This window comes from Carcharodon carcharias, chromosome 22, assembly GCF_017639515.1.
Source record: "Carcharodon carcharias isolate sCarCar2 chromosome 22, sCarCar2.pri, whole genome shotgun sequence".
NCBI lineage: Eukaryota > Metazoa > Chordata > Chondrichthyes > Lamniformes > Lamnidae > Carcharodon > Carcharodon carcharias.
Window position 1 is genome coordinate 5,265,267 of NC_054488.1, and position 25,063 is coordinate 5,290,329.

The 25,063-nt window shown below is 44.6% G+C and overlaps 1 protein-coding gene across 8 annotated transcripts in view; it reads right to left on the reverse strand.

The window, feature by feature from the left end:
* The window catches only part of LOC121293749 (rho GTPase-activating protein 44), a 366,274-nt gene that overhangs the window by 37,654 nt on the left and 303,557 nt on the right, over positions 1 to 25,063 (reverse strand). For all 8 annotated transcript variants that reach the window (XR_005946595.1, XR_005946594.1, XM_041217014.1 and 5 more), the window contains exons 11-16: positions 20,269 to 20,380; positions 16,890 to 16,971; positions 14,794 to 14,874; positions 12,754 to 12,867; positions 12,303 to 12,394; positions 1,217 to 1,397 (exon numbers count right to left, since the gene is read on the reverse strand). Coding sequence is in view for 6 of the 8 variants with exons in the window: in XM_041217014.1 (XP_041072948.1) it covers positions 1,217 to 1,397; positions 12,303 to 12,394; positions 12,754 to 12,867; positions 14,794 to 14,874; positions 16,890 to 16,971; positions 20,269 to 20,380 (662 nt within the window). In the remaining 2 variants the exon portion in view is untranslated. The remainder of the gene's footprint in view (positions 1 to 1,216; positions 1,398 to 12,302; positions 12,395 to 12,753; positions 12,868 to 14,793; positions 14,875 to 16,889; positions 16,972 to 20,268; positions 20,381 to 25,063) is intronic.

A 25,063-nucleotide genomic window follows, 5' to 3' on the forward strand; every position in this document is an offset into this window, starting at 1 on the left:
CCACAGGCTGCTTATGTCTGCTGCTGACAGTTAGAACAGTACATGTGCCAATACTTAACATTCCTATTCATTAGTGATGAGCTCACCTCAAGTGAACCAAACTGGACAGATGCAGCATAAAATGGAGAATCAAAGTTTTACTTCCACAAACTACAGTTTACATCCTCCCCTTTCCCCATTCTGTAGACCCATGAACTAATTTATCATTAGCTTGTTCAGTTCCATTCACTGTGTGGTTCACTCACCCCTGCACTAAACATTTACCTCAAATATATTTTTCCACTGTAATAAGCATCAGCAAACTGTCTTTTAAATGTAGCAAGACCTATGCGACATTCTGATGGAGAGTTACATCTTTATAAACACTTTGCCCCACAGGTTTAACATCATAGTAAATCACGGACTAAAGAAATACAGTGAGGGATTCATACAATGCTAAATAACCCAAAGTGCGGGTCTTTATTCATTAAAGGTTATACGGTAGATGGGACTGGCCATGTGGGGGTAATTTCATATAACTGACCAATGGATAACACTAGTGTAGCTCTTTGTGAGACAGAGCTTTTATCCGCTAAATGCTCTGGCAATGTGTGAGCAACAAAAGAGAAACACGGGCCTTCATGTTTCCTGCTCACGAGAAGGGTAAAAATGATTTCAAATGTACAACGACCAGGTGCCCTGTAAGCACAGTATTGGTATCATCTGCATTTCAAACCCCTCTCATTCCATTACCCAGAAAAAATACAACTAAGCACGCACACACATACACATATTTAACTGATATGAAATACACACATCCATAGTATTGCAGATGCCTGGCACAGTGAAACTTGCACTGGTGACCCTGTATCAATGCAGGAACCTTGTGATACTGATACTTTTAGCACACCCTGATATGATATACTACATTACTATTAGGACCACTACGGCATCTATAATACAAAAACACTTCCGCTGAATATTATGCTGAGACTGTAGATAAAACACAACTTTATTTCTACAATTTTAATTCTTTTCCAATATATGAAAATTAAAAGTCACTAACCCTGGAATATAATTGTATTAATCTCGATTCGGATGATTATTTTATGAAGTGTATTTGCATACCATCCTCATGTATATCGTTTCACTCCAGTTCTTTTAATCACTGTTAATAGTTTTATTTCAATGAAGTGAAATTGTTTTTCAGAAAGTACTTAAGAAAGCCGGTACCTACCCATCCTTTTTATAAAACTCCAGCATCATGTTGTCAGTAGCAACGCTGAGTGGTCGTCTGCCTGGGTCGTGTTGCTTGCGGTCAGAGTGATCGATATCCGGAGAGGGCATTGAATTGTAATTTGCATTATGGTTGGTGTGCACCGGACTTCCATAGCTTCCAGTGACATTAAATTCAATATCTGTTTTCAAAAGAAATACAGCTCACAGTATATTACTGCAAGAGTCCAATATCCAAAAATTTATTGCTCCCCACTTCACAACAACTGACATCATCTCCCGATTTTACCAACATCTCCATTTCCTTTATAAACTTTCCTCTCTTGTTCCTACAAAGCTGCTAAAATGTTTCCCCTGCAAACATGCTTTACTGACACACTGTTCCCCTCCTCTACATCTCATTTTGCTGAAGTCAAGGCTCATCCCAATACCATGGGGTTCATTACCTCTTGATCTGTCTTCTTAAAATGTTCAGGGTTTTAAAATCCAAGTTTGGTGCCACCTAATCACTATTCCTTGCTTCATCTCATCACTTTTTAAAAAATTCAATCTTGCATAATTCTCGGGATGTGGACATTTCTAACAAGAATGGCACTTTGTTTGTTGCTGCTTTATGCCTTCTGCAGCCTTGTCTGAGTTGAATTGATTTGTTAGGCCAAGAGGGAACCACAGGTCATGCATAAATCAGACTGGGCAAGGTCAGTGGGCTTAGTATAATGGTATCTGGCATTGTAAGGGTTAATTGGGACTGGGAAACAGTACCGCCCACAGTGTGATGTAAAGAGACACATGACCCGAGACTGGGGTTAGCGATGGACTGGGCAGAGACCTGTGTAGTAGCAAACATGGAGTTAGCTCATAGCTTGGGCTATACTCTATATATATATGTACATAATTATGTGTTATCAATAATCACATAATGTTCAACCATACAAGACCCAGAACCTCTTTGTGAGACTTACTGAACATACAATAGCGAGTAAGGACATTATTGGACCAAGCAGGCTTTTATAACAATCCGACTGCTTCATGGTGACTTTTAGCATTTTCATTTTCAGATTTTTTTTTAAAGGTGAATTTTAATTTTCACACTGATGTGGGAGGATTTGATCTGGTGTCCTCTGGATTATTAACACAGGACTCTGTTATTGAGAGGGGTTGAGGAAGTGAGAGACCTTGGAGTACATGTCCACAGGTCCTTGAAGATGACAGGACAGGTGGACAAGGTGGTCAAGAAAGCATTTGGAATGCTTTCCTTTATTGGATGAAGTATTGAATACAAAAGCAGGGATGTAATGATGGAACTGTATAAAACACTGGTTGGGCCACAGCTGGAATTTTGTGCACAGTTCTGTTCACTGCATCATAGGAAGGACATAATTGCTCTGCAGAATGTTGCCAGGGGTTGAAAATTGCAGCTACGAGGAGAGATTGGATAGACTGGAGTTGTTTTCCTGAGAACAGGGGAAGCTGAGGGGTTACCTAATTAAGGTGTACAAAATTATGATGGGGCCTAGATAGAGCGCATGACCTGCACCCAGAGTCAGTCAAGTGTTGGATAAAGCTGCGTGCACCATAGAGACCGCTCTTGGCCTCTTGTACCTTTTACTGTATATTTGTAAGTAGTCAATAAAGACATATAGTTAATTTACGTATGACTACGAAGACTTCTTCACACCCACTGAACTTTATCCAACACTCCACAACATGGTGGCAGCTTGTGGAAAAACCCAAGACCTCACAGAAAATACACAGAAAAACTAAAATGCTGGAAGACTGAGAAAAAAATTCAGCAAAGCAGCCCAACCTGAAAGAAAGCTCCAGAAGCAGAGCCGTAGAAGAAAAATCACAACGATAAAGCTCTAAAGAAAGTCTTGGAAACTGAGGGCAGAGATTTGAAATTCCTTACTGCAGCAGAAGGCTCCACTGAATATCCTTTGGAAATCCAGCTTCAAATCCCGGAGTAGAAGCAGTGGCCTAACCGGGGTGAACTAGAACTTTTAAATCCCAGGATAAAGCAAGTGCTGAGGAGCTTTTAAACGGTTCAGTGGTCAGAAATTGAGTTTAAAAACTCTGTTGGATAAACGAGATTAATGAGCCAGCGCCAGGCGTCTGAGCTTGTTCCAAGAAGACAAAACATTAATTAATTATTAATTTGGAAGAATAATCGTGACTAAAGAATCAGATTTAAAGATCAGCAAAGGTCAGGATTTGGCACTTTTACGACCCTAAAGCATAGCGCTGAAACGGAGAAGTCTGCAGCTACGGTTTAAAATGTTTTCAAGCTGAGTGGGATCACCTTTGTAGCAAAACAGACCAGTGTGGGAAATTCCTTTGTTTTCAATCTTGAAATTCAGAAAGCTCTTAAAGCCGACACTATGCTTTTAAAAATTAACTGTGGATAAGAATTCCGCTCATCCAGAACAATTTGGACTTGTCCAGGGGCCAAGGCCCAAAATTGTGCGTCATGGACAAGAACATTTTTTGATTACAGGAGTACATCAGAATTAAGTCAGAAATCAGAAAAAGTACAAGTTAATATGCTTTTACACTTCTCTGGTGTATTTGCGGATGAAGTAATCCTAATGCAAGGAATTGATGAATCCTCAACCAGCTTCGATTAAACTTTTAAAAGCCTTTGACAAATATTTTAATCTTCAAGCTGTGGAGTGCACAGAGCTTAAAAAGATGAATAGAAAACCCCCAGTAAAGTTACGAGAGGGAAAAAAGACATCTCCTAAGCAAACCACATAAGGGTGCACAGAGAACTTTCCAGAAGTCCCAAAAATATATCTTTTTGGAAACTCTGACACATTAGCTGACCTGCAACAGCAGGTGATAGTGCAGAGCAAGTAGCTGATTATGAATGAAGGCAAGTTATCTGATGGAGTCCAAAATACAGAAAGCCTGCAGAAGGAAAATGGAATAAGGTTGGTGAGTGTTTGCATCAAAGCTGAATTGAAAGATTTGAAACCCAAAATTCAAGCTGAGTATGTACCTTTGAAAACGCATGATAAACTAAAGTCTTCAATGAACCAAACTGTTCAAAACCTGAACAAATACATTTCTGAGGCTTCACAAAGTACCAGGAGGAAATGACAACTCCGAATTCCATTGCTGGCAAATTGAAGCACGAGTTGAGAAAACTCAACCCGAAAAGCAGGTAGAAAAGGTACTCAAAAAGTCCCTTGGCCCTAACTGCCTCCTCTTCACCATGGACGTCCAATCCTTCTACTCCTCCATCCCCCACCAGGATGGTCTGAGGGCTCTCTGCCTCTTTCTTGAAGAGAGACCTGAAAAATCCCCATCCACCACCACTCTCCTCCGCCTGGCTGAACTTGTTCCCATGCTAAACAATTTCCCCTTAAACTTGTCTCATTTCCTCCAAATAAAAGGTGTGGCCGAGGGTACCTGCATGGGTCCCAGTTATGCCTGTCTCTTTATGGTGTATGTGGAACATTCCTTGTTCCAGTCCTACTCAGGGCCCCTCCCACAACTCTTTTGTCAGGACATCGATGACTGTTTCGGTGCCGCTTCATGTTCTCATCTGGACCTGGAAAAATGTATCAATTTTGCTTCCAGTTTCCACCCCTCCATCACCTTCATATGGTCCATTTCCAACAGTTCCCTTCCATTCTTTGACCTCTCTGTCTCAATCTCTGGTGCTAGACTGTCCACCAATATTCATTACAAGCCTACCGACTCCCACAGCTACCTCGACTACAGCTCCTCACACCCCGCTTCCTGTAAGGACTCCATCCCTTTCTCTCAGTTCCTTTGCCTCCGTCACATCTGTTCTGATGATGCTACCTTCAAAAACAGTTCCTCTGACATGTCTTCCTTCTTCCTTAACCAAAGTTTCCCACCCACTGTAGTTGACAGGGCCCTCAACCGTGACCAGCTCATCTCCCGCACATCTGCCCTCACACCTTCCCCTCCCTCCCAAAACCATGATAGGGTCCCCCTTGTCCTCACTTTTCACTCCACCAGCCACTGAATTCAAAGGATCATCCTCCGCCATTTCTGCCAACTCCAGCATGATGCCACCACCAAACACATCTTCCCCTCACCCCTCAGTCAGCATTAGGTAGGGACGTTCCCTCTGGGACATCCTGGTCCACTCCTCCATCACCCTCAACAACTCATCCCCTTCCCACGGAACCTTCTGATGCAATTGCAGAAGATGCAACACCTGTCCCTTTACCTCCTCACTCCTCACCGTCCAAGGGCCCAAACACTCCTTTCAGGTGAAGAAGCAGCGCTTCACTTGCATTTCCCTCAATTTAGTTGCTCCCAATGTGGTCTCCTCTACATTGGGCAGACCAAACGCAGACTGGGTGACCGCTTTGCGGAACACCTTCAGTCTGTCCGCAAACATTACCCAGACCTCCCTGTCGCTTGCCATTTCAACACTCCACCCTGCTCTCATGCCCACATGTCCATCCTTGGCCTGCTGCATTGTTCCAATGAAGCTCAACGCAAACTGAAGGAACAGCACCTCATCTTCCGACTAGGCACTTTACAGCCTTCCGGACTAAATATTGAGTTCAACAACTTCAGACCATGAGATCTCTCCTCCATCCTCACCCCTTTTTTTAATCCCCTTTTTTCTACATTCATTTTTACTTTTTATCCACTTATTTTTATTCATTTATCCTTGGTTTTATCCCCTTTTTATCTGCCCTTCCATCCCATTTTTTATCCTTTTTCCTCCCACCCCATCCCCTAAAGTGCCATCTGTTACTTGTTCCATGTTGTCCTTTCACACTTACTCTGCTATTATCACATTCTGCTTTCTTGCCTTTATGCCAATATCAGCACCTTTTTTAGCCCTTACCACTACCATTTACACTCCCTTTGTCCTTTTGTTCATGACATCAATCACTGGCCTTCTATCCAGTTTCACCTGCCCCACCCCACCTTGAACAGTATACATTTCTTTAACTCTGAAGAAGGGTTATTCAGACTCAAAATGTCAACTCTGTTTCTCTCTCCACACGTGCTGCTAGAACTGCTGAGTTTTTCCAGAATCTTCTGTTTTTGTTACTCAAAGATATCGTTACCCTGAAATATTCTATGAAGAATCGATACGTAGCCCTGGATAACCATGAGGAGTTTAAAAATGACGTTGAGTACTAGTTCAGAAAAAGCTACATTGGAACTATCAGTAGAGACAAAACAATACACTGAAGCACTGCATGTGTTGCCAAGAAGTCAACAAATAAAAAATTGAAAGAACAGCTGATTGTCCTTCAAGATCATATGCAAAAAAATGCATAACCCTTCAGCAGCATGAAGAAATGAAGACTGTCTTGAACAGCAGAATAGAAGAACAGCAGAAAAAAGTCGAAGAGTCTCTACTGAATTACAAGAAAACCCAAGACAAAGCAATTGAGCTTCACAAGGAAAAAGAAAACCTGTTGAAGGACATTCACATGCTACCAGGATCCCACAGGTCAAAGCTTGTTTTTCTGGGAAATTACAAAGAGGAGCAAAATGAATTTAATGTCACCCTAAACAAATTGAAGATTCAGTTGGAGGAGAAGACTCAGCAATGTTCTACATTACAGGAAGAAGCCAAGAAGTACTAGAAAGAGACTACAGAGTTGAAGAAAATGGTTGGATGTTGGGAAGAAAACTTGGGAAAACATTACATTTCCAAGGACATATTTCCATATAAGAATAAAAAAATTGATGACTTAACAAGTGAATTGAGAGTCCAAGAGCAGTCAGTGACCATGGAAGAAAGATTCCGAATGCCCAGGTGAAGTTGTCAAACTTATAGTTGCGCAGATAACTCTGAAACAAAGAGAACTCAGTGCACCAGAGTAGTTGCTGAGCCCAATGAAAAGATTCATAGGCTCAAAAAACAGCTGGAAATTAGGATTTACTCAAAAATTTGGGTAAAATTGTGAAACAAGTGGGAACGAGGGTTCCATTTTTGAAATGTAAATTTCCACAAACGTTACAACAACTTGCACGATGACAGAAGAAGTAAAAGAAGTGACAACAAGATGAGCACATTGTTCATCTGCCCCACGAGAAATGAGTTAGGGGTAGCAAACAGCGACCAGTGCCATAGCTAGACCGACTAAGGGCTAAGAATGGAAGAAACGGTACTCCAAACCAACTGAGAGAACCAGCAGTTAAAGAGCCTACCACGCCTCCAGGAGTAGTGCAAACGAGCTATGGAAGGGTTATAAGGTTTCAAGACTGCCTGAGCCTTTGAATTCAAGGACTTGAAGGAAGGAGATGGGGTAGTGATAATGCAGTAATGACAATGTAAGTGTGTGATAGTAATAACAATCTGAGACATAAGGTTTCTTCTTTCCTTCATTTATAGGATGTGGACGTTGCTGGCTAGGCCAGCTTCTGTTTCCCATCCCTAATAGAACCATAGAAAAGTTAATTGCCCTTGAGAAGGTGGTGGTGAGCTGCCTTCTTGAACCACTGCAGTCCCTGTGGTGTAGGTACAACCACAGTGCTGTTAGGGAGGGAGTTCCAAGATTTTAACCCAGAGACAGTGAAGGAACTGCGATTTATTTCCAAGTCAGGATGGTGAATGTCTAGGAGGGGAACTTGCAAGTCATGATGCCCTTGTCCTTCTGGATGATAGCGGCTGTAGGTTTGGAAGGTGCTGTCTAAGGAGCCTTGGTGAGTTCCTGTAGTGCATCTTGTAGATGGTACACACTGCTGCTACTGTGCGTCGGTGGTGGAGAGAGTGAATGTTTGTGGATGGGGTGACAATCAAGTGGGCTGCTTTGTCCTGGATGGTGTCAAGCTTCTTGAGATTTGTTGGAGCTACACTCATCCAGGCAAGATGAGAGTATTCCACCATACTCCTGACTTGTGCTTTGCTGATAGTCGCCAGGCTTTGGGGAGTCAGGAGGTGAGTTACTCACCACAGGATTCCTAGCCTCTGACCTGCTCTTGTAGCCACAATATTTATATGGCTGGTCCAGTTCAGTTTCTGGTCAATGGTAACCCCAGGATGTCGATAGTGGGGGATTCAGCGATGGTAATGCCATTGAATGTAAAGGGGTAATAGTTAGATTCTCTCTTGAGATGGTCATTGCCTGGCACATGCCACTTGTCAGCCTAAGCCTGGATATTGTCCAGGCCTTGCTGCATTTGGACATGGACTGCTTCAGTATCTGAGGAGGCATGAATGATGCTGAACATTGTGCAATCATCAGCGCACATTCTCACTTCTGATAAACTGCAATCACTTAAAATACATGAAATAAAGGCTTGGGGAGAGGTGTAGTATATGGGTCTGGCACATATCGGGTTAATGTGCGACTGAGTGCAGTAGTGCCACACAGTGATGTTAGAGAGTGCATGACCTGCACCCAGGGTCTGTCTAGCGTTGGACAAAGCCGTGTACACCAGCAAGTATGGAGACAACTCCCAGCCTGTTACCCTTTATTGTATATATGTAAATAAAGTCAATAAAGACTTACTGTTAACCTACGTATGACTATGAAGACTTCTTCAGACCGACTGAACTGTATCCAATACCCTACAACACAACCTTACTGGTGCTTTCCACTTTGAACTTTAGTGGAATATATTTGTTTGCAAGTAATAAAAAGATTCAAGCTAATACTATGCTGTGGAAGGTGTGAAAGATTCTGTTATTGGAATTAGTGGGTAGTGAGAATGTGACGTGTATCAAATGAACAATGAAACATGATATTGTTGGCCTGCATTAAGATACTTTTATCATGTTTCTTATAGCTATGTGGCCACCCAGAGTTTAATGCTGTGCTGAGGTACATGAGCTTTTCAACTCTTATTTGTAACTTTTCCATATACAAAGCCTTATCTAGTTGTGAATATATAATTACAATATCTTTGGCCTGTTTATCACATCATGGGATTATTGTCCTCCAAGTTATCTATTTCAAAAAATGTCTATCCCCAGCCACAGTTTTCAGACCCTATTTTGCTCACTTTCCAGTGGATCTGGGATAGATGGGGCCAGAAATGTACATAAACATGCATCCTCATTCTCCTCTCTTTTTACTGAAAGACAGACTTTGTAGCTTGAAGAACCTGCAAATCATATTATGATATTTAGCTTACCCTAATGCAAGGCCCTGTTAGGCCCTGCCCAGCCTTCAAGAGCTGGTGCAAGGGTGAAGAAAATGCTAGTGCCAATGAGGACCTATGCTGCACCTCTCCTTGCACAGACCAGAGAAGTGAGTTTGAAGTTTTAGATTTACAACTCTGAGGCTGCTAGCACCTCTGTGCAGCAACAGGCCTCTGGTGCTTACCACTATCAATCTCCTCTCTGATTCTGGCGAGGGGGGGGGGCCTTGACAAAAGCCCAGAGTCCACTCCCAGCATGCAAATGGCTTTGAGGCCAGAAATATGTCTGAGGTCAAGGGGCGATCTCTCGGTCAGTGGAAATGCCGCAGATGACCCAGGAATGACAACGGAATCTGTGCCGTTTAGACCTGTACATTTAAGCCACCATGAAAAATACCGGAGCAACTTTCATTAAATGAGCCATTGACAAGATTTAGTTGGAAGCTATTTTGATGGCCAGACTTGATGTTGATGACTTTTACTGAACGGTTGGACCTGTATTCTGGCAGGTTCACACTTCACATTATCCAAGGAAATCGATGATGGTCCCAGAATGATATTCGGTCTTTTGTTGTTTTAATATAACCAATCATATACAACGGCTTTTACTTTCCATTTCCCTGGAATTTTCAGCCTAAATAGGACTAAAGTTCTTATAGGCCAAACTGAATGTGAATTTGGAAATCTGAATGTGAATGTGAATTTGGAATGTGAATTTGGAAATCTGAATGTGAATGTGAATTTGGAATGTGAATTTGGAAATCTGAATGTGAATGTGAATTTGGAATGTGAATTTGGAAATCTGAATGTGAATGTGAATTTGGAATGTGAATTTGGAAATCTGAATGTGAATGTGAATTTGGAATGTGAATTTGGAAATCTGCCAGTTCCGGCTCCGAGGTTTCACTTCCCTTTCAACAAAAACAACCCGGATACTCGAGGCTGCTATTTCAAATTTCATGAACTGAATTTAAGTTTAAGCAATACTAATTAGTTTGAGAAGAAATCTTTACATTTAATTCAGTGTGCAGCATTAACTTTGGAAATCAAAGTGCTCGGCAACTGCATCGTTTTTTCCTGCCTTTCCTGAAATAGCTATTAAAATTTCCTTCAGGTGATTGGCTGCTTCAGTGTCAAACAGAGCAATGGGAGGTAACAGCAAGGTGCTGCCTTGTCACACAGCAGACACCAGAGTTAGTGATGGGGTAAATAAAATCCCCTACTATTACCGCCCTACTGTTTTTGCACTTCTCAGAGATTTGCCTACATATTTGCTCTTCTATTTCCCTCTGACTGTCTAGGGGACTATAGCACGCTCCCAGTAGTGTGACTGCCCCCTTCTTGTTCCTAAACTCAATTCATATAGCCTCAATTAATGATCCTTTTAACATATCTCCCCTCCTCAGCTGTAATTGCTTCTTCGACCAAAATTGCCACCCCCCCCTCCCTTTTTACCCCCCTCGCCATCTCATCTGAAAACCTTGTAACCAGGGAATGTTGAGCAGCCATTCCTGATGTAATAGTTGTGATATCACACTGCCACGTTTCTGTCTGTGCCCTCAGCTTGTCTGCTTTATTTGCTACACTCCTTGCACTGACGTTTATATCCTTGAGCAGTGCCAAATTCTTTTTTTTAAATTTCTAACCTTTGTTTCCTCTGCCTTCTAGAGTCACTTACTAACCTTCTGCCTTCCATTGTCATTTCTGGCACTGTTAGTGTCTGCCTGGAAGTAGCATAATGTGAAGGCCCTGGTGCGAAGCCTAGGCCGGGATTTTCTGGCCCTCTTGTGGGTGGGACCAGACGATCCCGGCGATGGGTGGGTGTGGAAAATCCTGCCCCTAGGGGACAATCATTTCAAGCAGCCTGCTGCAAGAGGCACCTGGTTCTCATTTTAAGACCTAACTGAGTGGGACACGTGCTGTGCACACTCCATGGAGGAGCCCAGAAAATAGGTTTTAATTGAATTTTGAGGAGCAGGGAAGGGCCGAGGCTACTCTGTGCTTAGGGTCGCCAACTGTGACTAAATGTATTCCTGGAGATTTCATCATATGACTAGCCCCCATGCTGCAGCCAATCGTCCAATATATCCAGTCTTGTGACGTATACCCTTCCTACACCTGCCTTCCTACACCAATTGGAAAGGGAAAAAGCCCACAGTTTGCTTGGCTGTCAGCTAAACAGTCCACTTACTCACATTTTCAATATTTTTAGGCAAAGAGAAATATTCCAAGAAAATGACAAAAAACAATCTTTTTTTTATGTCCCGATGACTCTTCTGCAGAATTGCACACAGCAACGTCCTGGGGGTTGATCTCCAAGTCCTGCAGACTCCAGGTCAATCCTGGAGGGTTGGCATCCCTACCTGTGCTCCACATAAACAACCTGAACAGCTGCTATACTGGGTCTTCCCCCGCTGCAAAGAGTGGAACCCCCCCCCACCCCCACCACCACCCCACTGCCACCTCCCCCCCCCCCCACCGCTCCCCCTTCTCCTCCGCACCCCCACCCCGGCTCCCCCTTCTCCTCCCCCTCCCCCCCACAACAATCCCGGCTTCAACAAGCCTACTTCTTTCTGGAGCCAGAGACTGGACTGGATTATGGCTGTCTAAAGCTTCGAGTGTCCTCAGGATCCTTGTTTCTTACCCACACCCTACCAGGCCTACGATCCAGTTCGCAAAGCAGATTTGGCCTCCCGCTGGTACTATTGTCGTGGTCCACCGGCTGGCAACATTTCCTCTGAGCTAGACGGGGACATGGCCAAGCAGCAGTCCAGAATGTACCGAGTAGTGGATGAGCAGACCGCGCACAATAAGTAGTCCCTTTAAGATGTGCAGACATGTGCAATCACGCGGCAGTCTTAAAGGAACCATGCAGTGTAATAAAAGTCTGCACAAAGCGAAGGGAAATTAGAGACAACACGGCCGCTCAAAGATTGCTTGGAGAGGAAATCCGCCCAGAGAGGTTTCTAATCACAGCCCAATTCAGCAATTACCTCCTGGGAAGAACCAATCGGCATGTTGTATGATGGGTTCAATGATCCCCACAATCTGTATCGAGACTGTTGTCATCATTTCTGTCATAGACCTAGAGATGGAAAGGAACTGACCAAGTTAACTGCATCTTAGCAAACAGAGTATCCATAACATACTTGCACTTTCCAAAGAACTGACCTCTAATATCTCAGTGGGTAAATGTGCCAAATGGTGTCCTACATAGAAATATGAAAGCCAAGAGCAGATTGCAGGCAAAGTCAATCTAACCTCATGTTAAGGCAATCAGAGTAGGTGTCTTGATATTGTTTCCTGCCCATAAGAACCACAAACTGGTTCCAAATTAGAAGAAATTCCAAGGATCTGCACATTTGATAGACTTAAATTCACATAGTCTTTAAAATGGGGATCATATGTTTTCATCATAATAAATATAAGGTGAAGAACTCTTACCCTTCATTGGCTGTCCAGAGCAGATTGGGTCCCAGTACAATTGCCATGTTACCAGGTGTCATTTTGTTGGCATCTTGATATTCAGTTAGCTTGGCTAAAAATTTTATCAAGTACCTGGAGATTGAAGGTACATTGCATTGTGTAAACCACTTCATTGTCTTAAATAAAGAAAACCCTGACTGTTCTTTCAACAACTTGCAATTGTTTAAACGTCTTTAACATAGAAAAAATATCTCAAGGTGCTTCAGAGGGACCAATCAGAAATAAATAGGTGCTGGCCTTAAACCAAAGAAGTGGATAGTAGGAGGGCTGACCAAAAATCTGGTCAGGACAGTGGCTCATAAGCTGAGATGTGAAGGAGGACGGAGAGGTGGAGAAGTGAAGATTACCTTCAGGAATTTCAGAGCATGGACCCCAGTTGTTGAAAACATGACCGTTAATGGCTGAGCAAAGGAAGAAAGGATCTCTTAACCTGAAGAGTTGGAGGACAGGAGAAATTATGGGGCAGGAGGGGGCAGTGGTGGGTGTTGGGCAGGTGGGGCAGAGCTAGAGAAGGTTTCCAAGACAGAGAGGGCCTAGGGCATGAAGGAATTTAAACACAAGGATAGCCAATGGGCAATTGAGTGTTAATGAACTGAAACTTCAGGAGGGTGAAGAATGACACTGGCCCAGATAGCATCGGAGTTGTCAAGTCTGAAGGTGATACAGGTATGGGGGGGGGCACATTTTAATAGATGGGCTGAGGAAAGATGATGCAGAGATGGAAGTAGACAGTTGAAGCTTAATGAGCTTCTCTGACTTTCACTAGGTTTCATCAAATGAAGAATTAGTTGAATTTACTTTTGATGCATGTTCACTGTTAGATATTGAGCCACAGGAGAATTTAATTGACTAAACATGAGATGAGAAGGTCAAGTAAAAAAATGGGCCCAGATCTTCTGGTCTCCGGATGGTTGGAGACTGGGCGTACCCTGGAAGATGCGCTATGGGACCCTACAGAAGTCCCAAAGCAAGGACTTCGTGGGAATTGCCAGGAAGTTTGAACTTCCAATGGGAAAGTTCCTTACTCCCCAGGACCCTTGGAAAAAGTTTCTAACTCTGAGTTAGAGTCGAAGACTTCGGACAGTTCCAACTCACTGACCTGGATATTTACCTAGGAAATGCTATTAGAAAAATCCTCGTCTAACTCCTGGGTAACTATACAACTGACCCTCAATCAATCACACTGACACTCTCCCCCTCCCCCCAACTCCCCCTTCAACCACACCCCCAACTCCCCACCAATCCCCGACTACCCTCCCGACTCCCCCTGACTCCCCACTCTGATCCCACCCAACTCCCCCCTGATCACCAACTCCCCCCATGCCCCTGACCCGACCTGACTAATCCCCGACCTGACCTGACCCAACTACTTGCCGACCCACCTATTCACCTCCCCCACCTACCCACCTCATCCAACAGCCACCCTATCCCCTTATCCACTTACCTCACCCACCTTACCGCCTCTATCCAACCTACCCACTTACCTGCTTTGGGACATTTAAACTCTTTACTTACCTGGAGGCTCCTGAGCGGATTCTCTGTGCTGTTCCCTAGAAGGTTTGCTGCACTGAATCAGCTGTGAAGGATTCCCCCATCGGGAGATTGCTCAGAAAAATCAGATGAAAGTACGTGTATATTATTTTTATCTGATCAAGTTTGGAAATAGGATTTCTGGGCCCTGGTGTCACCATTTTACCAGAACACAAAATGTTAAGATAAAAACAGAACTAACTGCTGGTCCAGATCAGAATTCCTTAGCATATTTCTGCGATTCCCACAATATTCCTCAATAGTTTCCTGAAAACAGCAAATAAAGCCACTCTTTTTGATAGGTTCTGGAACAGATTTCCTTTTTCTCATTCAGTAACGCTGCTCTGGGTGATCCACATAAACCTTGTAATTATTCTTTTCACTGCGTCAATGCTAATGATAAAATAAGTAGAGGGCAACTGTTTAATGACATACAATTACACAATGGAAGCTGGTGTTTAAGTTTACCTGAAATTGTTATAATTTGCCTTGGGTAGTTTCTCACATGCATTCCACAAAGCTTGAAGCCGCTTGTCCGGATCTTGAATGCTGGTCATTTCAAACAGAGAGTGATATTTACACATTCGTACAAATATTTTGTTCATTATTATGGTTTCTAGTTCAAAAATTAGAATATTTCTTAAAGCCAAGGCACAAGAAAGTAATTCTCTGGAAGTAATGAAAATTTGACCCTTTCTAAAAGAACAATAATCTTTTGTTTTGGTAATTCATCACCTGCCTGTGAATATATTTGGATATTTGGACTGTCGTATAACTTCAGCTTTGGTCTTCTTACTAACTCAACATTGATTTCCATTGCTTTGAGCTGAGTCCTAACCATATTTATAGCCTAACACTCTCACTGTGCTTTAGCTCATCTGTGTTTCCTTATGTGTTTAAACTCTCTTCTTCAGGTCCCTTATTCTCCACAGGCTGTACATCATTCACCAATTGAGTAACCGGGTAAGTGCCTACTTCCCAAGACTTTTGCATTTGCCATGCTTCAACTATTCATTGGAAAGTTTTTCAAATTAAGCTATACAGACCAATGTAGTCTGTGGATTTTCTGCTATTCCTCGTGTAGCTATGCAATTGGTTTCTACCTGATAGAGAATAAGGGTTGGATTTTCAGTCCAGAGGCTGATGGGAGCTAAAAGTGCCCCCACCGACAGGCATGTCAGTTCCCTGGTTCCATCGCGCCTTGTGGCCATTATTGTGAAGACGGGATTGGGGGCAAGCAGATCTACTCTCTCGCACCTGACAGGTGAGTCAATCCGGTTCATTAAGAGCCTAACTGAGGCCAATTAAAGGAGGCCACCAGGTTCCAGCAAGCGGCTGGGACCAGTTTAAGTGCTTGTTGGCAGCTTCCCGGTGGCAGACTGAGGGGCCGGTGCTCCAGACAGATTTAGAGCCCCTCTCTCTCTGTGTCAGGGTACAGGAGCATCCTTAGGTTGTCCTGTAGAGGGCTCTCCCCCTCATCATAGACGTGACTTGGCTGCAAAAGTCACTTTTTAGTTAAAGGTTTAAAGAAGTTGGAAAGAGAGCACCTCCCATCTTGAAGCACCCTCTCTCTTACCTACCTTCCATTACTGTCTGCTGCTCCTTTCAAACTGGCAGTCCTCTGATTGGCGCTCCAGCTTCAAGAGCCCACCAAATGTCTTTAATTGGATGGTGACCCTGTCTTCGGGCCAATTAAAGGGGCTCCCTGTGAAAATCACAAGGGTGACTGTTTCCCCTGGGAGTAGGTTTGGCACCGAAATCAGTCCCGACCTCTGTTCCCCACCCCAGAGGGAAAATCCAGCCCTAAGAATCTGCCATTTGCAAGGATGGGCAAGCATCTTCCTCCCAGACCTCTGTAAAAGAAGTATTGAGAGGAAAGGCCAGAGTGACCAGGTTGTCAACTTTCCTTCATTAGGAAAAGTGCCTGATTTCTGCTTGGTGCCTCCCTGTGACAACATGAGTGTTACAGGGAAATTATGTGAAAAATATGGGCATGAACCTGGATAAGGAAACAAGAAGTGGGAAAGGGTCACTCAAACTTATATCTGTGCCTTCCATGGACTGTGTAAAAATATTTTATCTTGGACTCACCCCTATGATTTAATCTCTCAAAGCAAAATCCTGAACAAGGTTTTCATCTACCCCACCATCCTGCTGCTCTCCACAGTTAAACCTTTCTCTCTTCTGGCCTAGCAACCCTGAAGTCGTCAAATTCTATGAAGCATTTGATCATTTCAGATTACACTCTTCTATATAACCTTCATCAAATTCCCAACTAGATATTTATTCAGTTTCTTTTTGAATGAATTAAATACTTAGACTGAAAGTTGATTCCACATAACTAGGTTTCTAAGGAAACAGCAAACTTTTGATTATTAACACATGACACAACAGATCAGGGCAAAATGCACTATACTAATGATTGCTTAATGAAATTACCAGTATCAGGTAATAATTTTTTTTTGTTTAGCTCAGCATAATCCAGGATTAGCGTAAACAGGATAGACTTTAAATCACAAATGGAGACAGCATGACATTGAAAGAACTGACTATTAAATCCTTACTTTGAAGCCTGTATCCACTCATCATACAATTCAAACGTCATCAATGGTTCTGGTAGCTCTCGAAGGTACGATTTAAGGGCTCCTTATAAAGGAAGGCAATTTATTCTTGTTTAGCTCATGCAGCAAAAGGGTTATTGTAAATGCTACCATAATACTCTGGATCAAGCATATTAATTTATTCAATGATTGAATGGATAGCAGAGCACTGCTACATCTTTTTAAACTGAGTTTTCAAAGTTAAGAGAAGTATTCTGGACTATAAAACCTGTGCAAACTCTGTAAAAAACCAAATTCCTTTCAAAATTTTCAATGTCTTTTAAACAAGTGGAATTTAGAGGAACCATTGGTTAACTAATTTTATATATGATTTTAAATTTTGCATGACTGATTTCCTGTAGGACTATAAAATCACCAGCTGCATTAAAATATCAAATACCCCAGCAGAATATTCCCAACTAATAAATAGTGCGGTTGGCCAGATCAGTTCTTCAATATTGAAAAAAACTCACAACACCACATCTCAAAACCAAATAGATATCTAGAAAAGAGATGGATTTCTTCCAGAGTTTCATAACTTTTGTAAATATATCTACATTGTGATGAATTTCATATATTATTTAGAAACACCTTGAACTCTATAGTGCTGCCAATGAGGCAGGGAAGGCCGTTGGAGCAGAACTCTGGTCCCAGCCATGAATGCATCTCAGTCCCCATCCAAAATCCGGTGTTCAGGTGGCATTTGTGTACTGTGAGCAGGCAATAGGGGCTACCCACTCCAGCTGAGGGGACGCAAGGCACCAGCAATGCCAGCCCACTATTTATAAAGCAAAAGGTAACACTTTCCCTGGATATAGTTCTTAAACTTACATCTCTTCCCTACGCCCTCCCTCCTCTTCCCCTGCTCCCACTCACTAAGACCCTAATCAACACGCAGGCATTTTTCTGCTTAATGTTTCGAAAGTGAAAAAGGGCAGGGAATATATGACATGACATTTACCTCCAATTTGCATGGCATGATAATATGCTTGACCACACAGGCACTTTTGCAGGAATTTCTAACAGGAACAAAACGTGATGTAACTGGGTCCGGCCAAAAACCCCACTTTCCTCATTTTCTGACCCAGCTGAAGTTCATCTTTGAGTGACAGGTACCAAGTTAAGGAAAGCGACCACAACCCTAATTGCTTGCTCAGGTAGCTCAATTTGCAGTTAAATGAACAGGTTCACATTTTTCACACCCACACGAGCTGGTCACCTTGGCTTCCCAGAGCACAGGGAATCTGAACCCACAGATTATATCAGAAGATCACTGCTTTCACAGATTACTGAGTCAAACCAATCACTGACAGGCAGTCCTCCATTTAGGCGCCTGGTAGAGAATAAAAACTGTCTCAGACTTCAGAAAGTCAGGGTCTGCACAATTCAGACAAAAGCAAAATACTGCAGGTGCTGGAAATCTGAACTAAGAACAGAGAATGCTGGAAATACTCAGCAGATCAGGCAGCATCAACCTTGCCTGCGCGATGACTCTTAATTCAACTGTTCTGATGAAGGGCTTTCTGCCTGAAACTTTGGGCAGAATTTTACATCTTGCGGGCGGGCGCTATACCCGAATGGGAGTGAAATAGTGCGCGATGATGTAAAGCAAGCGTCCTGACATCATCGCGCACTCTCGCGATCTTTCGGCTGGTGGGGGCCTATTAAGGCCCTTAAGCAATTAATTAATTTGTATTTTACGCTGTCTGCTCAACCTGTTCAGTTGGCGGGCGGGTGAATAGGCCAGGCGGCCTTTGCATTTTTTATGAAACCTCATCTATGGGCAGGAGGAAGTTTCCAACAGTTACTAAAAAAAACAATAAAAATTTTTTAACATTGGCTTTTACATGTCCCTCGTCATGTGACTGAGTCACATGTGCAGACATGTTTATATCATTTGTAAAACTTTTATATTTTGTATTTAAAATTCTTCAGCTCCCTGAGGTAGCTCCGTGCCTTCAGGGAGATTTCAGTGTGCGCTCCCCCCACACTGCGCAGAGTTCAGCACTCGTGCCCCTCCCACCCTGGCAGTGCTGAGCATTTCAGTGGGCCTTTCACGTTGGCTGGCCGTTAATTGGCCCACCCAATGAGGGGAAAATCCTGCCCAAGTCCACTTGTCTCCACAGATACTACCTGACCCACTGATTCACAAATTAATCCTGTTTCATTGAAACATTGTGGGAAACAAAATGAGAGAAGTTGAGAATGAGACTGAGTGGGCTGTTTGGGATGTGAACTTCTTGGCAAATGGAGTTTGGCTTGATTAAAAACCCAATGTTATATGTGGTTGTTTTGTGTTGTACATACAAATCACTGAGAAGCAGACTGCACTTAAACCTTCAAGGATCAAAGGCACATTTTAAATAGTTTTAAACTTAATAAATTTTCAATGTTCAAGGACAGCTGTAAGATTAGTAACATTGACAGGAAAGAAACTGCAGTAAAAATGATAAAGGTAGGTGAGGGTAGACAGTAAAGATTGTATTGAATTTGTGTTTTAAAAAGATTTGTGACAAAGCTGAGATAAAGTGTACCTGTCAATAGCACTAAAGCACCTCAGAGATCTCAAACACGTGGGTTGCAAAAATGCTCATGACATGATTCTGTTTTTTAAGCTTTTTCTCAGACAGCCTCTTGCAAAATAAACTGGAGCACCAGTTGTTTGCAGCTGTCGGTTCAATATTCACAGCAGCACAGCAAAACTAAAAGCTGCACCAATCTCCATGTAAGATAGAAAACAAACCTTTCAGGAGCCAGCCTGACAAGAAGGCAGGTCACGTGCATCACTGGACAAGAGGAAATTGACATAATGTTGTGGGTTAGTCAGTAAAATGCCCTTTGGGAGGCTTTGCAAACTAAACAAAACCAATCAGAAATGCAAGACTATTTTGAAGAGATATAATAAAACATTATGATATATCGTCTTCCAGTGTGCACGCTATATTTTAAAATCTAGTGTGGTATACTGACAAACCAAAACCTTTGAAATAACTACTGCTTTGGTTGGCTGAATCGAGTGCAATAAAAAATGAATTATTGGATTAATTCAGCCAAACTTTAATCACACCTCTGAAAAGATTGATTTCATCCCCTCCTCATTTTCTGCTACTGCACAGGACCCAATGACAATCCCAGTGTAACAAGGGTCAGCGTAAACATTGTGTGAGACATAAATTGATCAGACTAGGTATAACTCAAATATAATCAAGATTAAGTCAGTACAAATTGTTGAAGATCCGATCTATATTTAAATGTTATCAATTTAATAATGGATATAAATCAATGAGGACAATTTTACAATGCTACCTTTCAAAACCACAACAGCTTATGCTGTGCGACATACCTGCTACAGCATGAGGATCCACAGAGTATTCTTGTACATCCAGCACACCACAGTCAAGGGAAGCCTTCAGCTTTTTCAGTTTGGAGGCAGAAGCAGCTACTCTGAACAGGCCCTGGGAAACAAAACTCTGATCAATACCATTGGCTAACAGAAAATGCAGCTCGCTCAGTAAGAACCACAAAGCGTCACTTTCATTCTTAATGTTCCAAAGTGCTACTTTTGGCAATGGTTCTCCGATAATGTTAGATTAATCGAGCTGCACTTTGACCATGAGTCTTGGCACTTGGCCCAAACCCTAAGAGCAAAAGCACAGCTGGGAAATAGTCCTGGGGAACTGAGCGATCAGCCAGGTCTGCAATATGGAACAATGCGTATTATGCAATTTATTTTAAGGGTACAGATAAAGGTGTTATTTGGTGTGGGTGCAGGTGGAAGATCATTTTTATTATTTAAGAATCTGGAAAATTACATTGGGTGGAATTTTCCGGTCCTGCCAGCTGCAAGAATTGTGGCAGGCGGGGGGGACTTCATTTAGCAGAAGGCAAAAAATCTGTTTCCCGATGGCAGGGTAAACTGTTGGAATTCCGTTCTCCCGACTTTCAAGGCTGATTAGAGGCAGGCCGAGCTTCCTGACGAACAATGCCGGGAACCCCATTTGCATGCATTAGCATCTCATTAAAAGGCCACCTCACCAGAATGAAGTTCACCACCCCCTGCCCAAAATTAATTTCCCCGCCAGCGAGAGTTTAGAACGTCCAGTTTCCCGATTATAAATAAGTGGAGTGCACCTGGCGAGCTTCATCTCCTCCATGACTTTGAGATCTGTAGATGTTGCTTTCTCCTTCTTGGGGACCTGGCAAAACTTCACTCATATTGAGTGCCATTAGCAAACACTGTGGCAAGGCTGGATGGGGGAGGTAGGGGAATGGGGGGAAGGGTGTCTGGGATTGGGTGGGGTGGGAGAAATGTCCAGGGAAGGTTGGAAATGGTGGTGGGGGGGGGTTGTTGTCTGGGTAAGTGGGGGTGGAGAAGAGTGTGTGGGGGGGGTGTAGTGTCTTAGAGGGCAGGGTGGGTGGTGTTAATTGTGGGATCCTGGGGGGGAGAACTCAGGGTACTGGTGATAGGAGGGAACAGTCACAGTCAAAGGGGTGAGTGGGATGCGGTAGGATGACAGGTCCAGGGTGAGAGTCTGGTAGGTGAAGTTCTCATCGGGTGGGTCACAGAGGGGACAAGACAGGTGGCTCGGATAATGGGAGGGGGCAGGATCAGGGTGGGCATGGGTGTCGGGTAACAGGTGTCGGCTCTGAGGGGAGGAGAGGCATGTGGAGGTGGACTGTGGTAGGGACCAGGCTAATGGGGGAGGTTCAAGGTTGACAGAGGGGAGAGGAATGGGATATTGGGTGGGCCTATGGTGATGGTGGTTTGTGGGTGACAGGGGGAGGGTCGAAGTTTGAAAGGTGACGTGCACCATTTTTCCAAACTGACCTTGACCACACAGTTGGTCAGTCAGTGAGATCCCTCGAAGTGGGAGGAGGGTCTTTTCAGGCGGGTGGAGTTCAAGGTCAGCACAAGCGGCCAATTGAGGGGGCACCCTAACAATCATGAGACGAGTGGTTGTCAAAGATGCTCACTTGCGTTCTCCTCTCTATAGTGAAGCCCACATTGCAGCAGGTTTGTTCCTGACTCATGGGTCTCATAACATCGAGATCCAGCAAGTTTGGAGCTGCCGTTCATTCTGTGCCATTTGCCATCGGCTGCAGTCAGAGGCAGGGATGAAGGGAGGGAGGTGGATGCCTCCAAAGGGCACAGCTGGTGGACGGCAGCCACCTCGCGACTCCAAACCTCCACCCTCCTGGGTTAATCCCTCCCGAGGGATCACGTGGTTAGTCTGTTTATGCCAAGGCAATGGTTTCTCTATAGAGTTTTGAGGGGAGTGGAGACGAGTGCAAAAGTGACCATGTGAGGCTTCTTGCACCCTGGTCAAAGAGCAATGTCTCCATATGCATTCATGTATGAATAGGAGGAAGGTCCATCTCTGGTCCTCCAGGGTGTCCTTTACCTGTAAGGGCTGGGGTGAAGGTGCTATGTCTAGACAGAGGCCAGTTGAAGGGCTTAGCACTTCTCTGCTGGTTTCGAGATGGAGGGAAATCTGTAAAGGACAGGCTCACTTAATGTATCACTTCAATTCGTTCACCCATCCACTGAGAGGTCGATGATGCAGGTTGCAGGAAACCCTGCCTTGGTACTGGCTCTCATCCAGAGGAGGAGAAGGAGGGCCCATCGCTGGTTGTCACAGGGCCAGGAGGAGCAGGGCCCTGAGCAGCAAGAAGCAGCGGGACCTCTATAACGTCAAGAGGCTGGCCAACATGGATCACAGCAATGGTGAGCATTGGCCCAACCATGGGTAAATCGCTGGTGGAGTTCTCACCTAGAGATGAGCAAAAAGCAATGCCGGAGGTGCCCTTGTAAGTCCCGGGATGTGGGTGCTCGCATCTGTGAGCTTATCCAGTAGGAGCTACAGCCGCAAGGCCTCTGGAGGAGGTACTCTTGGCCTGCACTGAGTGAATGAATGTCCAGGAGCCCTTTAAATATGGCACCAGGAACTTCAACCTCATGTGGTAATGGGGGGGGGGTGGGGAGGGGGGGTGCGAACTCATGTCCGCCCTGTCATGTGATTGGCTGAGCTCCTCACTGATGCATAATTAATGATCTGAAAAGGCAGAAGATCGTGTGTGTTCTCCTGCCCCACCCTGATGCCCAGTGGGGACTCTCCCGGCTGCCATCAGACTGGGTGGAATAGTCCCGGGTTTGCACTAAGTCCCAGAAGTGGGAGGGAAAAATGACGTGTTACCCACCGGCCACAATAGCAGCTTCTCACGCCATATCCTCCCAATCCCATCTCGCTAATCCTGCATTCCCATGAACCATGCCCTTTCCATGGACTCTGATTTGCCCGCCATGCCATTACCTCACCACTGCCTCACGCTGGGCACCATATTTAATGTGCAGCCGCGGGCACACCTCTCCCTGCTCCCAGCCCAGGACGGCTGCACAGAGGACATGGCCCCAAAAGGCAGGAAGACTGCAGCCCCCCCCGATTCAGGGACACCTCCCTGGGACGCCCCCCCCCACCCCGGATGCCATCGGGCCGGCTGTGATGTCCTCTACCCTGCTCTGGGCACAGGAGGGGCAGCAAATTCACCACTCCGGATTGGGAGGCGGGGGCAGAGGTGGTCAGTGCCAATGCTGCAGAAGAGGTCGGCCATCCAATGCAGAAAGAGGATGAAGGATCTCGTACGTGCCACCATCTCATCGCTCTAAACTCACACACTCACAAGCCCATCACACATTCACTGGCATCTCACTCACTGCCAGCTCAAGGGACATCACCACTCACTCTCTCACACACACCCTCACATCTCCATCTGGCCCCATCTCCTCTGGAGATGCCTCCTCAGCCCTCATCATCTTGAGGCCACTTGCACAGATCAACATGTGCCCCCCACACACACCCTGGGATACCCCCCTTCCCCAGTACAGCCCTCATCCTGCAGCCTCTTCCCTTGCCTGAGACCACTTTTACCCCCACCGCCTTCCCCAAGCAAGCCCTAGCCCTGCAGCCACTAAAACCTCCCCCCGCACCCCCTCCCCCACCCGCCGCCGCCGCCTAATGGCTGGTCTGGTAGATAGAGACCTGTCTGTGGGCCCCCCTAAAAGTGGTGCTGCCTGTGAAGTCTGGCGTTGATGACTGTGAGTGCCACCTGAAGCAAGGCAGGCAAACAAACCTCAAAGTTTTGAGTGAAGTGCAGCCCCACCAGGGGCATGTTGCTTGTGTTCAGTTGTGAAACACATCGGCGTGCTATCACACCGTCGTGCCTGGATGATCAAGTGTGGGGGGGGATGATTCCAGCGGGCTGGGCTTATAATGATATGCAGATATACTACAACGTGGTTCCTGAAGTCCGATGGTGGGAAATGCAGCCCGCCATTGACGAGCTGAGTGGAGGATTGCAAACTGGTTTCACCACGTCGTGAAACTGACTTTTGGCCTTCACGCCATATTGTCCACTCACACCACTGAACAGCCCCAACGCCAGCGGGCATGGAAAATTCCACTCTTCGTCTCCAGGATGGAACATTCCACCTGTAATCTGTTATGAGTATCACATTCACTAGTGCAGCAGCTACAAACAACGAGAACATTATGTTCTGTGTCTGCAGGCGTCAATTCTGCCTGTGACATATTATTAATTTAGAATAGGCTTGACATTGCAAAGTGAACCAATGTGACTCAATGTGAAAACCAAGCACTCGATTCATGAGTAATTCTAACATCATTAAATTTTTAAGAATTCATTCACGGGATGTGGATGTCGCTGGCTGGGCCAGCATTTATTGCTCATCCCTAATTACCCTTGAGAAGGTGGTGGTGAGCTGCCTTCTTGAACCGCTGCAGTCCATGTGGTGCAGGTACACCCACAGTGCTGTTAGGGAGGGAGTTCCAAGATTTTGACCCTGCGACAGTGAAGGAACGGCGATATATTTCCAAGTCAGGATGATGAATGACTTGGACCGGAACTTCCAGGTGGGGGTGTTCCCACCTATCTGCTGCCCTTGTCCTTCCGGATGGCAGAGGTCGTGGGTTTGGAAGGTGCTGCTGAGGAGCCTGGGTGAGTTGCCGCTGTGCATCTTGTAGGTGGTACACACTGCAGCTACTGTGTGTTGGTGGATGGGGTGCCAGTCAAGTGGGCTGCTTTGTCCTGAATAGTGTCAAGCTTCTTGAGTGTTGTGGGAG